The 13,605-nt window shown below is 45.3% G+C and overlaps 1 protein-coding gene across 1 annotated transcript in view; it reads left to right on the top strand.

The window, feature by feature from the left end:
• The window catches only part of LOC122541209 (ABC-type oligopeptide transporter ABCB9-like), a 31,909-nt gene that overhangs the window by 3,594 nt on the left and 14,710 nt on the right, over positions 1-13,605 (top strand). Inside the window, 3 exon segments of the mRNA XM_087979758.1 lie at positions 6,679-6,876; positions 7,157-7,285; positions 11,754-11,942. Of these exon segments, the coding sequence (XP_087835884.1) occupies positions 6,679-6,876; positions 7,157-7,285; positions 11,754-11,942 (516 nt within the window).

The following is a 13,605-nucleotide window of genomic DNA, read 5'->3' as shown; positions in this document are numbered from 1 at the left end:
TAATCTAATGATGACACTTTAGCAAACAGTCAGCTATGAACCATTCACCCAGGCTAATGATTTGGTTTTTGACAGTTGTTGGTCTTGACTGAGATTTGATTTCAAATGAGCCTTGAGCAGTTCATGGGGTCTCTGCAGTGTACCTATGGTGCAGAACACCAACATCTTTGATCCAACCATTTTCCTGCATGTGATACACTGTGAAACAAAACAGACACAATGGTTCCCTCATCTTGCGTGAAAGTAATATATTTCATTCCTTCCATTTCACTTGCAGGAAACAGTAACTAACAGACTTGCTGAGCACAGTGAGAAATGGGCAATCCCATGGATTAATATCGATGAAGGGACTGAGAAATAGAGGGGCACAGATTTAAGGCAAATGGCAAAGGAACTTGGCACACAGACTGCAGTGGTTCAAGAAGGCAGCTTCTCAAAGGCAACTAGGATCAGGCGTGAAATGTTTGCCCAGCCAATACCACCCACATCCCAAAATTTAAAAAAAAAAATGTGGGAATAATTTACAAAGTAGTGAATTAAAGGGACAAATAGAGTTTAATACAGAAAAGTGATTCACTTTTGAAAGGAGTAACAGGAATGCAGAGTACAGGACTAATGGTAGGATTCTTGGTAGTGTAGATGAGCAGAGGGAACTTTGACAAAGGGTCAGTTAGACTCGAAATGTCAGCTCTTTTCTCTCCTTACAGATGCTGCCAGATCTGCTGAGATTTTCCAGCATTTTGTCTTTTGGTTTCAGATTCCAGTGTCCGCAGTAATTTGCTTTTATTCAGAGGGAACTCAGTGTCCAGGTACATAGATCCTTGAAAGTTGCCAGCCAGGTTGATAAGGTTGTTAAGGTGTTGGCTTTTATTGGTCGAGGGATTGAGTTTGGGAGCCATGAGGTCATGCTGCAGCTGTACAAAACTCTGATGCGACTGCTCTTGCAGTATTACATAACAGTCCTGGTCACTGCATTATAGGAAGGATGTGAAAGCTTTGGAAAGGGTTCAGGGGAGATTTACCAGGATGTTGCTTGGTATGGAGGGAAGGTCTTATGAGGAAAGGCTGAGGAATGTGAGGCTGTTCTTGTTAGAAAAATGTTGAGCGGTGACTTAATTGAGACATATAAGATAATCAGAGGGTTAGATAGGGTGGACAGTGAGAGCTTTTTTCCTTGGATGGTGATGGCGAGCATGAGGGGACATAGTTTTAAATTTAGGGGTGCTAGATATAGGACAGATGTTCTTTATTCAAAGGGGCATGCAACAGTAGTTGACTCAACTTTAAGGGCATTTAAAGACATGGATGAAAATGGAATAGTGTAGGATAGATGGGCTTCAGATTAGTTCCACAGGTTAGCACAACGTCGAGGGCCGAAGGGCGTATACTGCGCTGTAATGTCCTATGTTCTATGGGACATGATTGAGGTATGTAAGTTTATGAGAGGTATGGACAAGGCGAATAGAGAGCAGCTGTTCCTCTTTGGTTGGATTTGGGGGAAAAAAACGTTTTCATTCCGTTGATGGTGGGAATCAGAAATGCATTGTGTGGGAAGGTAGTGAGACTGGAAACCTTCCAACCTTTAAACAAAAATTTGGACAAGCGCTTGAAATATCAAACATTCATGGATGTGGGACAAGTGCAGGAAATTGGGATCAGCACACCTTATATGGTAGTTATGTCAGTGCAGACTCAGTGGACCAGAGGGCCTTTTCTGTGCTGTCTGAATGTATGGTTTATGAGGTAGTGGAGGGTCTGAAGGGTTTGCTCATCAGTAGCAATGTCTGCTGGTGTTTGTTGTCTTTGGGAGGCAATGCTGGGTTTTCTCTCTCTCTAACCTGGGGACTCGCTCTGTAACCACCTCCTTTATTTGTCCATTGCAGTGGACTCTCATGTCCCACAGACATTCCTGGGAGTTCAGTTGACAAGTCAGCGAGAGAAATTGATGAAGAATTGGGAAGGGGAGGGGAGGTTTCCATGGAGGTGGTAGCACTACACTAATATTTCTATTTGATAGTAAAAGGGTGAGGGAATCTTGATTTTAAATTTGTGTTCATTCCATTTAGCAAACCTGCTGATTTAAGCTTTGATTTGCACTGATGTTTGTACTGACTCCGAGCTGATTCACTCAGTCACTTCAGCCTGAGGCTTGTTTTCAATGCTGTACTTTAACGGGTGAAGGAGAAAGTGAGGTCTGCAGATGCTGGAGATCAAAGTTGAAACTTTATTGCTGGAACAGCATAGCAGGTCAGGCAGCATCCAGGGAACAGGAGATTCGACGTTTCGGGCACAGGCCCTTCTTCAGGAATGAGCAGAGAGTGTTCAGCAGGAGAAGATAAAAGGTAGGGAGGAGGGACTTGGAGGAGGGGCGTTGGAAATGTGATAGGTGGAAAGAGGTCAAGGTGAGGGTGATAGGTCGGAGTAGGATGGAGGCGGAGAGGTCAAGAAGAAGACTGCAGGTCAGGAAGGCGGTGCCGGGCTGGAGGGATCCGGCTGAGACAAGGTGGGGGGAGGGGAGATGAAGAAACTGGTGAAGTCCAAGTTCATCCCCTGTGGTTGGAGGGTTCCCAGTCGGAAGATAAGACGCTCCTCCTCCGACCGTCGCGTTGTTGTGGTTTGGCGGTGGATGAGTCCAATGACCTGCATATCCTCGGTGGAGTGGGAGGGGGAGTTGAAATGCTGTGCTACAGGGTGGTTGGGTTGGTTCGTCCGGGTGGCCCAGAGGTGCTCTCTGAATCGCTCCGCAAGTAGGCGGCCTGTCTCCCCAATATAGAGGAGGCCACACCGGCTGCAGCGGATGCAGTAGATGATGTGGGTGGAGGTGCAGGTGAATCTGTGGCGGATATGGAAGTTTCCTTTGGGGCCTTGGAGAGAAGTGAGGGAGGAGGTGTGGGCGCAAGTGTTGTACCCAAATCACCCGCCGACATTTCCGCCACCTCCAAACAGACCCCACCACCAGGGATATATTTCCCTCCCCACCCCTCTCCGCCTTCCGCAAAGACCGTTCCCTCTGTGACTACCTGGTCAGGTCCACGCCCCCCTACGACCCACCCTCCCATCCTGGCACTTTCCCCTGCCACCGCAGGAACTGTAAAACCTGCGCCCACACCTCCTCCCTCACCTCTATCCAAGGCCCCAAAGGAGCTTTCCACATCCATCAAAGTTTTACCTGCACATCCACTAATATCATCTATTGTATCCGTTGCTCCCGATGCGGTCTCCTCTACATTGGGGAGACTGGGCGCCTCCTAGCAGAGCGCTTTAGGGAACATCTCCGAGACACCCGCACCAATCAACCAAATCGCCCAGTGGCTCAACATTTCAACTCCCCCTCCCACTCTGCCGAGGATATGGAGGTGCTGGGCCTCCTCCACCGCCGCTCCCTCACCACCAGACGCCTGGAGGAAGAACGCCTCATCTTCCGCCTCGGAACACTTCAACCCCAGGGCATCAATGTGGATTTCAACAGCTTCCTCATTTCCCCTTCCCCCACCTCATCCTAGCTTCTAACCTCCAGCAACTCGATCCCCTGACCTGTCCGGACTTGTCCGACCTGCCCAGCTCCTTTTCCACCTATCCACTCCACCCTCTCCTCCCTGACCTATCACCTTCATCTCCTTCCCCACTGACCTATTGTACTCTATGACACTCTCTCCCCACCCCCACCCTCCTCTAGGTTATCTCTCCACGCTTCAGGCTCTCTGCCTTTATTCCTGATGAAGGGCTTTTGCCCGAAACGTCGATTTTGCCTGTCCTCGGATGCTGCCTGAATTGCTGTGCTCTTCCAGCACCACTAATCCATATGGAGGATAGTGGGCTAGTGTAGGTTAGGTGGGCTTGGATCGGCGCAACATCGAGGACCGAAGGGCCTGTACTGCGCTGTATTCTTCTATGTTCTATGTTCTATGTTCGATGTGGGGCGGTGAAGTAAAGCTTCCACCTTTTGAAGTTGACACAAAGCGATGTGGAAGTGTGAGTTATACGGAGGCTTCAAGGATACTTCAAAGAGTTTTGGAGAGGCTGGGCGAGTGGGCAAAAAAATGACTGATGGAACACTGTAGGAATCCATGTGAGGTTTTCCCTGTGGAAATTGTAAGGAGTATGCTCGAATGGTGAGAAGCTGGGACATGTTGAATTTGAAAGGGACTTGGGTGTGTGTCATTGTTCGCGAGACACTGAGCAATGACACACACCCAAGTCCCTTTGAAATTAACTGAAAGTTAATGAAAAGCTGCAGCAAGCAATTCAGAAGGTATGTAGGATGGTCCCCTTTACAGCCAGGGATTTAGTTACAGGAAAAAAGATATCTTGGTGTAATCATCGAGAGCCTTGGTGAGACCAGATCTAGTGTGCAGTTTTGCTCTCCTTTCTTAAGGAAGGAGATACATATTACAGAGAGAGTTTAACAAAGGTTCACCAGACTGGTTGTCTGCTGAAGTCTACTTGGTCAGGGTCTTTACTCTCTGAAATTCAGAATGAGAGGTGATTTCATTGAAATGAGAAGGTTCTTCAAGAGATTGACAGGGAAAACGCAGGGCGGATATTTTCTCAGGGGGTGGGAGGAGAGTGGGTCTGGTAAAGACCTAGGGAACACAATCTCAGCAGGCCATTTTAGAATGAGAGAGAAAGGACTTCCCTCAGATGGTATGTATCGCAGAGCCATGGAGGCCCAGTCACTGAGAAGGTTCAAGACAGAGATTGATGGGTTTGTACAGATTAAAGACACTACAGGATACAGGGATGTGCAAGGCAGTAGCACTGATGTAACTCAATCATGATCATATTGATGGAGAAGTAGCTTTGATGGGCTCAATGGTCCCTCCTGCTTCTTTTCTGTGTATCCTTGTATCCAACTATTATAGTCTCCCTTAAAGTCCATCAAACATCTCGCTAAGAGCAACTTGGGCTGAACTAATTCTACATTCTGACAGCGAAACTAAACTACTGATGATCTCGTATTTATCAGCCCTTGTTCTGGTCTCAAGGGAAAACATCTTCACGATATTCACTCTTAGAGATGGTCAGACAGAGAGAAGGTCTCTATCTGATCGTCTCTACCCCGTTTCTTTGTTGAGTAAGGAGCCCCATTCTCATCAGGTGTTAACACCTTAGTCCTGGTACTGACCTGGTCAATCTTTTTTGAACCCTTTCCAGTGCCTCTGAATCCTCTTCCACAACACAGAGACTGGAATTGTTCAGAGTATTCCATGCCTAGTACAACTAAGGAAGACTGCATTCAAATTTGACAAAACATTTTTCAAATTCTTCCCTCTTTAAAAAAAAAGAGTCTGGTACTTAATTACTTTTCTCACTTTCTCGTGGCCTTTTGAATCATAGACTATGTGTGGGGAGTAAAAGAGGCCATTCTGCCCATAATGTGAGCCCATAAAGAATAGGAACAAGAGTAGATCATTCAGCTGCTCAGCCATTCAATAGGATCATGACTGATTTGGCATTTTTCACGTTCATTATCCTGCCCTTCCCCATAACCCTTGATTCGCTGACTGATCGTGAATCTATCTCAGTCTATCCTGTATACCAGAACAGGATCTGAGTTATAAGGAGAGGTTGGACAAGCTAGGACTTTTTTCTTTAGAGTGTAGGAGTCTGAGTGGATATCTTATAGAGGTGTATAAGATCATGAGAGGCATGGATAGGGTGAATGCAATCTGTCTTTTTCCCAGAGTTGAGGAATCGAGGACGAGAGGTCATCAGTTTAAGGTTAGAGGGAAAACAATAAAAGGCATATGGAATGAGCTGCCAGTGGAAGTGGTTGAAGCGGATACATTAACAACATTTAAAAGGCATTTGGACAAATAGAGGGATAGGAAAGGGTTAGAGAGATATGGAAATGGGATTGGTGTGGGTGGTATTTTGGTCAGCATGGACCAGTTTGAGCCAAATGGCCTGTCTCCGTGCTATAGGACTCTATAACTCTGCCCCCACCATTCTCTCTGCGAGGAGTTCCAAACACACTCAACACTTTTAGAGAAGAAAGTTTTCCTCTTCTCAGTCTTAAATTGGTGCCACTTTTCCCTCTGGTCGTAGACTCTCCCATGAAGGGAAACATCTCTCAGCATTCAATCTTTCAAGCCCATTAAGAATCATAGATATTTCAATGAGATCGCATCTCATTTTTCGAAACTCCAGTGAGTAGAACATAAGCCCATAGTGTGGATACAAGCCATTTGGCCCAACAAGTCCACGCCAACTCTCCGAAGAGCATCTTACCCAGACCCATTCCCCTACCCTATCTGTAACTCTGCATTTCCCATGGCTAACACACCTTAACCTAAACATCTCTGGACACTATGCGCAATTTATCATTGCCAATTGTTACAACGTGGAGGCTGAACCCCTCTGTTAATTAAAACCAAACACCCAAAAAAGCTCGCCTTGCATCGTAATCTGTTGAAATCTAAGTGACAGAGAACTCCTAAATTCCACTGTTTAAAGCAAATATAACAATTTGTTTTTTGAACTCTAATAGTGAACACTAAACAAAAACTATTCACAAAATCCAAGCCCCCCCTTTTCTTAACTACTTGTACCACTCTGTACCCCAACCAAACCTTCCCACGTGATTCTGATGAAATCGTGATTTACACAGGTATGAAGAATCGTCCGACTCCCGGGAGTGGGATTGTGACAGAATGCTGTGCTTTGTGTTACACACAGAAACTGGTCCAGGAGATACAGGATTCCATCGCCAAGTCAAACCAAGTGGCCGGAGAGGTTGTTCCTGGGATCAGGACAGTCCGGAGTTTTGCCACCGAGAACGAGGAATCCGAATTGTTTGAGGAGAAGCTCCAGGCAACAAACCAACTCAAGAATAAACGGGATTTTGTTACAGCGGTGTATTTCCTGTTCCGTAGGGTAAGTGGACACAACAATCTGACCCTTCCCTCACTGTGTACACAGTGACTGCTGCAGACAGTCAGGGTGTGACTGAACAAGGTCAGTAATCTCAGGGAAAGCACATCGTTTCCAGTGCCGCACATAGACAGTGAGGTTCTTCCCTGTCTCTGCCTCTCACTGGAGTACAGAGGGATAGTGCCGTCTCTCCACTTTTCTCTCTCTGGGTCTGGGGGTGGTATTTATTGCATCTCTCACTCTGCCTGTGGTCTCATTCCTTCCCCTTGCTGTGTTTCTGCAGCACATACAACTCGCGATGCAACTGATCATGTTGTACGCTGGACAGCACCTGATCCGGAATGGGCAGATGAGCAGTGGGGATCTTGTCGCATTCATCTTTTACCAGGGGGACTTCGGATCTTACGTCCGGGTAAGTGGGACCCTTTGAAGACTCTCAGTTCCCTGCTGGTCTGAGTTTGAGGAATGTAGAGTTCTCTGTACAGTTTATTTAGCTTTTACCTTCTCTCCGACTCCAAGCATTTCAGCATGGCCAGCAATCCATAGCTAGCCCATCCACTGATTACACACTCAGCTTCAATGTGAACTGGAAGAAAATGAATTTCACTGTGGCCGTATCTCAGCTCTTTCTAATCACATCACTTCAAGCTACCATTCCACCCCTGGACATTCCTATCTGATCTCTCAATTCCTTGCCAGTCCCTGTACATTCCCACCCAATCTCTCCCTATTCCCATCCCTGTACATTCCCGTCTAACCTCTCGATTCCGATCCAGTCCTTATATATTCCCAATTGAGTTCCCCACATTCTTATCCAATCCACCTATCGTACATTCCAATCCCTTTACATTTGTACCTCATCTCTTTGGATTCCTATCTAATAAGGAGGCCAGTACTGTGCACAGTAGGACATAGAACTGTACACCACAGGAACAGGCCCTTCGGCCCACCCAAGCAGTCCATTGCCTTTACTGTGCCTTTTCAGCCAGTTCCTGTGTATTCCACTCTTTGTACCCATCCAGGCAAGACAGGAGTATTCTATCACACTCCTGACTTGTGGCTGGTAGAATGCCTTTGGAGAATCGGGAGATGAGTTACTAGCTGCAGGATTCCCTTCTGATCTGCCCCTGTAGCACTGGGTTTATGTGGTGAGTCCCGTTGAGTTTTTGGTTGATGGTGACGCCTAAGATATTGATGGGGCGGAATTCAGGGATAATAACAACATTGAATGTCAAGGGGTGATGGCTAGATTCTCCCTTTCTGGACATCTTCATTAGCCACAACTTGGTTGGCACAAGTCTTTGTGTGTGTTGTGAGTTTTATTTTCTCTTTTTGTTAAATAAATAAGTACAGAATTTAAACATCGTTAAAAGGAGACCAAAAGTTGAAGGTTTTCATCTTGCATTCGTCAAATGAAACAGACTGAAACAAAGAGACACCAGTTGAAATAGCACAAGAGGAGGGTGCTGATTGGTTATCCATTCTTTACCCGGAGATGCAGCAAGAGCAGTTAACTGTCACTCTTCATTCGAGGCAAGTGGATTCTGATTGGTCAGGCTGTTCTCTTGGGGATGCAGCGAGTTTGGCTGTCTCCATAGTCCCTTTTCTTTTGAAAAAAAAATGTTCAGTGCGTGTACAAATTCATTTTGCCCACATAATCAGTGCCCGAAATGTTTGGTATTATGCTCGGGGCCAGAAGTGGTGGACAGAGGCTCCTTTCGTGAGGTTTCACGGCTAGTGGTGATTTGCTTAGGGTGCCTGTTATCATGCAGGACCATTTACACATCTCCCATCCCAGCAGTAACATCACATCGTAAGCAAATGGCTCGAGCCTTACTCATGTAATTACCAATAAGACCTTGTAATGTGGGACTGTAGGAATCCAGTGTGATACTGACCAGAACTCAATAAGAATTAAGGATCCATTGTCAGAATTCTCAACTAATATATTGAGGAAGGCAAGCTCATGGTAAATGTGGGTGCAAGATGGAGATTATGAAGTTACCTAAAGGAGCTTTTCAGACTGTGAACTGAAATATCTAAATGTTAGCGAGTTTTGAGAAGATTTGTAGCTCAGGTTGAGGTTCTGGATATAGGTTTGCTCACTGAGCTGGAAGGTTCATTTTCAGCTCCATATCTAAATGTGTCACCGAAATGTCCAAGGGCCAGAAGGTCAGTGATCTTTCTGTCAAAGAAGAGCTTCTTATGGAAAGCTATAAAGATGTTAGCACGTGCTGGACCTGAAGGGATCCCAGGAAATGCCATATCTCTGGGTTTACGTGGTGTGTATACTAGTGCCTCTACAGACCATAAACTTTGTTTGCAACACACTCCCATGAGAAACTTATTTAAACTGAACTGGCAGCACAATTAAAGTTCTGCTTAATATGTGATAAATCTTTCTAAACACGTTCTTTCTGCTGGAGTACCACAGGGATCAGTGCTTGGACCAGCCATTCACAAACATATATTCATGTTTGATTTAGATGAGGAAACTCAATGTAATATCTCCGATTTGCAGATAAGAAAAAGCTGGGTGGGAAGGTGAGCTGTGAGGAGGGTGCAGAGATGTTTCAGTGTGATTTGGACAAGTTGTGGTAGTAAACAAAGACGTGGCAGATGAAGCATAACATGGATAAGTATGAGGTTATCCACTTTAGTAGCAAGAATAGGAAGACATGTCATTGTCTGGACAGTGATCGATTCAGAAGGGGGAATGTGCAATGAAACCTGGGTGGCCTTGTACACCAGTCACTGAAAGTAAGCATGCAGCTGCAGAAGAAGGTGAATAGTGTGTTGTCCTTCATAGCGAGAGGATCCGAGTACAGGAGCAGGGATGTCTTGATGCAAATGTAGAGAGTCTTGGTGAGACCACACCTGGAGTATTGTGAGCAGTTTTGCTCTCCTTATCTGAAGAAGGATGCTCTGGCTATGGAGGCAATGGAACAAAGATTTTCCAGACTGATTCTTGAGATGGCTGGACCATTGTATTCGGAGAGACTGGATTGGTTAGGACTATATGCACTGCAGTTTAGAAGATTAAGGGAGAGATCTCATAGAAACCTACAACATTCTGACAGGACCAGACCGGGTAAAAGCAGGAGGGATGCTCTCGATGACCATGGAGTCCAGAACCAGGATTCTTACATTAAGGATATGGGGTCGGCCATTTTGGACTGAGATGAGGAGAAATGTCTTCACCCAGAGAGTGGGGAGCTTATGGAATTCTCTTCCACAGAAATTAGTTGAGGTCAAAACATTGAATGTTTCAAGATACAGTTTGACATAGTTCTTCAGCCTAAAGTGATCAAATGGTATGTGGATAAAGTGGGTACTGAGTTGGATGATCAGCTGTGATTATATATTGAATGGGCCAGCAGACTCAAAGGGCTGAGTGGCATACTCCTGCTTGAATTTCGTATACTTCTAAATGTTGCACCAGTTCTAAATAAGTTCTCCACATACTTAGTGAAGGATTCCTTCGAGTTCAATAAGACGACACAATAAATTCTGTATTGGAAGCAATAGCATTGACATTGCCAGCTTATTTACCAGCATCCACTGCAAGATGCAATGTCACTAATTCCTGGTGTGGTGATTGTAATAAGGTCAGCCAGGTAGACCTCATAGAATACAAATTCCCTGATTAGGGCTGTTAATCAGGTCCAATCATGGAGCCCTGGCTGACAGATAAGAATAGGAGTGTTTCACTGTTTGATCACACAGCACTGTCCTTTGATGTGAAGGGCACTGTTTGTCACTGGCCACTTGGGTGTTTCTTTTCTTCCTGGTGGTGGAAATTGAATAAAGATTCGTGCACCTTGTGTCTCTCACTGTGTCACACACACACACACCATGGGTGCTGGGGGAAATAAATTCAAAAAATGAGTAGGAGTTTTGATTGAAACTGGGATTTGAGGTTTGTCCTCACTTCCCTCTAAACTGGTTGAATGGTAGGGTTTGGGGCCTGGCTTTGCTGCTCCTCTCCCTTGTAAAATTATTGTTTCTTTGTATACAGCTGTTTAACATTAACTGTTTTCTAAACTGTATTGTTTAATTTAAAAAAAATAAGGATGGGAGTGACAGGCATCCTATTCACTCTGAGGGAGCTGGGTCACTGTCAAGGACTCTCCATATGTCAGTAACAGGATACCAGCTACCAACTGGTCATAAGATACCAGCTTCTGTGGGGTTATTTCACATGGTAATCTAGATGGGCTCAGTGGTTAGTAATGCTGCCTCACAGTGCCAGGGACCTGGGTTCGTTTCCAGCCTCTAGCAACTGTCTGTGTGGAGTTTGCACATTCTCCCGGTTTCCTCCCACAATCCAAAGATGTGCAGGTAGGGTGAATTGGCCATGCGAAATTGCCTATCGTGTTCAGGGATGTGTAGGTTAGGTGCATTAGTCAGGGGTAAATGTAGAATAATAGAGTAGAGGAATGGGTCTGGGTGGGTTACTCTTCAGAGGGTTGGTGTGGACTTGTTGGGCCAAATGGCCTGTTTCCCCACTGTAGGGATTCTATGCTTCTATGCAGATGTACCAATGTTATAGGGTTCGGGTGTCTGAATCTGTAAGTGTTGAATTCATGAAATTTACAACTCCGTTTCAATGACTACACCTATATAGACCATGAGACCATGGGATCCCCTGCAGGCCCAGCTCTTATTAATATCCTTGTTAGGTACCACTAGATAAAGATCTCTGACAGAAAGACGACTAACCTCCTCTTTTAACTTACAGCCTCAGCTTCATGTGTCATTTTCAGCCATTGCTGTGTGTCTGGGTGTTGTCGGTACATGCGCTGCTGTGTTTGGTCTGTCTTGGTGAGGACGAGCATGGACATTGTCAAGGTAAAGCTGTTCTCTGTCTATTTGAACAGACCCTGGTTCACATGTACTCGGAGATGACCCACTCAGTGGGAGCAGCCAACAAAGTGTTTGAGTACCTGGATCGGAAGTCCAGTGTTCCCACGGACGGGAAGCTGGTAAAGGAGACTCTGAAAGGACATGTAGAATTCCAGAATGTGTCCTTCTCTTATCCAACCAGACCCGACGTTCAGGCCTTAAAGGTAAGATTATAATCGAATCATCTCCTCTATTCTCCGAGATCAGGCATTGTAATGTTACAGTGGATCCCAGTGTGATCCTCCATCAGGTACTGAAGGTAATAATGTAGTACATCTGAGATCTGAATCAGATACTAAAAACAGTGTTCGAGTGGATATCAGTGAGATCAGAATTACAGAATTGTTATGTGACAGGAGCAGGCCATTCTCCCCATTATGCTTGCACTGATTCTGTTACTATTACCGATACATATGGTAATGTAATATTGGAGTAGATCTCAGTGAGATCTTCAATCAGGTACTGAAGGTTATGTTTCAGTAGATTTCAGAGACATCCTAAATCAGAAACTGAACAGATTAAGACCATAAGATGTAGGAGCTGAAATTCATTCAGTCGATTGAGTCTGCTCTGCTATTCGTTGTGAGCATGACTGATCTAATAATTCACAACTCCATTTTCTTTCCCCCCCCCCACCCAAGCCCTTGACGCCCCTCCTGATTAACAATCTGTCTATCTCAGCCTTGAACGTATTTAATGACCCATCTGCGACAGCCCTCTGCAGCAAAGAATTCAACAGATTCACTACCCTCTTAGAAAGAAAATTCCTCCTTCTCTCTGAGTTGTGTGGTTTATAATTCTGCGATAATACTCTCAGCTCTTCAGTTCCCCTGCAAGGGGAAACAACCTCTTTTATATTATTGTATTCTGATCTCTTTGAAATAAAGACCAACATTGTCCTATTATCCTCTGAACTTGGTTACTCGTCCTTGATGCAAGAGGACACTTAAATCCCACTGTGCTGCAGCTTTCTGCAGTCTTTCTCCAATTAAGTACTATTCAGCTCCTCTGTTTCTGCCAAAGAGCATAACCTCACATTTCCCCACATTGTGGCTTTCTCCAAGCTCCAGATTCTTTTAGCAGAGAGAAAGAGAGATACACAGAACCTGCTCCCTCAGAGAGGGAGACCGCCCTCTCTCTCTATTGGAAACATGCAAACACTTCATCTGCGCACGCTGTTTGGAGTCGTAGAGACATACAACAGTATAGCACAGTACAGGTCCTTCAGCCCTTAATGTTGTGCTGGTCTTTTATTCTACTCCAAGATCAGACTAAACTCTATACCCTTCATTGTACTACCTTCCATGTCCCTATCCATGAGTTGTTTAAATGTCCCTAGTGTACCTGACTCTACTACCACCACTGGCAGTGCATTCCACGCACCCACCACTCTCTGTGTAAAGAAACTACCTCTGACATCTCCCCTAAACCTTCCTCCAATCACCTTCAAATTATGCCCCCTCATGATAGCCATTTCCACCCTGGGAATATGTGTCCGACTATCCACTCTATCTATGCCTCTCCACATCTTGTACACCTCTATCGAGTCACTGCTCATCATTTTTCGCTCCACTGAGAAAAGCCTCAGCTCCCTCAATCTTTCTGCATAAGACATGCCCTCCAGACCAGGCAGCATCCTGGTAAATCCCCTCTGCACCCTCTCTAAAGCTTCCACATCTTTCCTATAATGAGGTGACCAGAGCTGAACACAATATTCCAAGTGTGGTCTAATCAATGCTTTATAGAGCTACAGCATAACCTCACAGCTCTTAAACTCAATCCCCCTGCTAATGAAAGCCAACAGACCATTCGCCTTCTTAACAAACC

This window comes from Chiloscyllium plagiosum, unplaced genomic scaffold (assembly GCF_037043375.1).
Source record: "Chiloscyllium plagiosum isolate Xiang-an unplaced genomic scaffold, Cpla_swu_hap1 HiC_scaffold_35, whole genome shotgun sequence".
Lineage (NCBI taxonomy): Eukaryota > Metazoa > Chordata > Chondrichthyes > Orectolobiformes > Hemiscylliidae > Chiloscyllium > Chiloscyllium plagiosum.
This window is presented reverse-complemented; position numbering and strand designations above follow the sequence as displayed.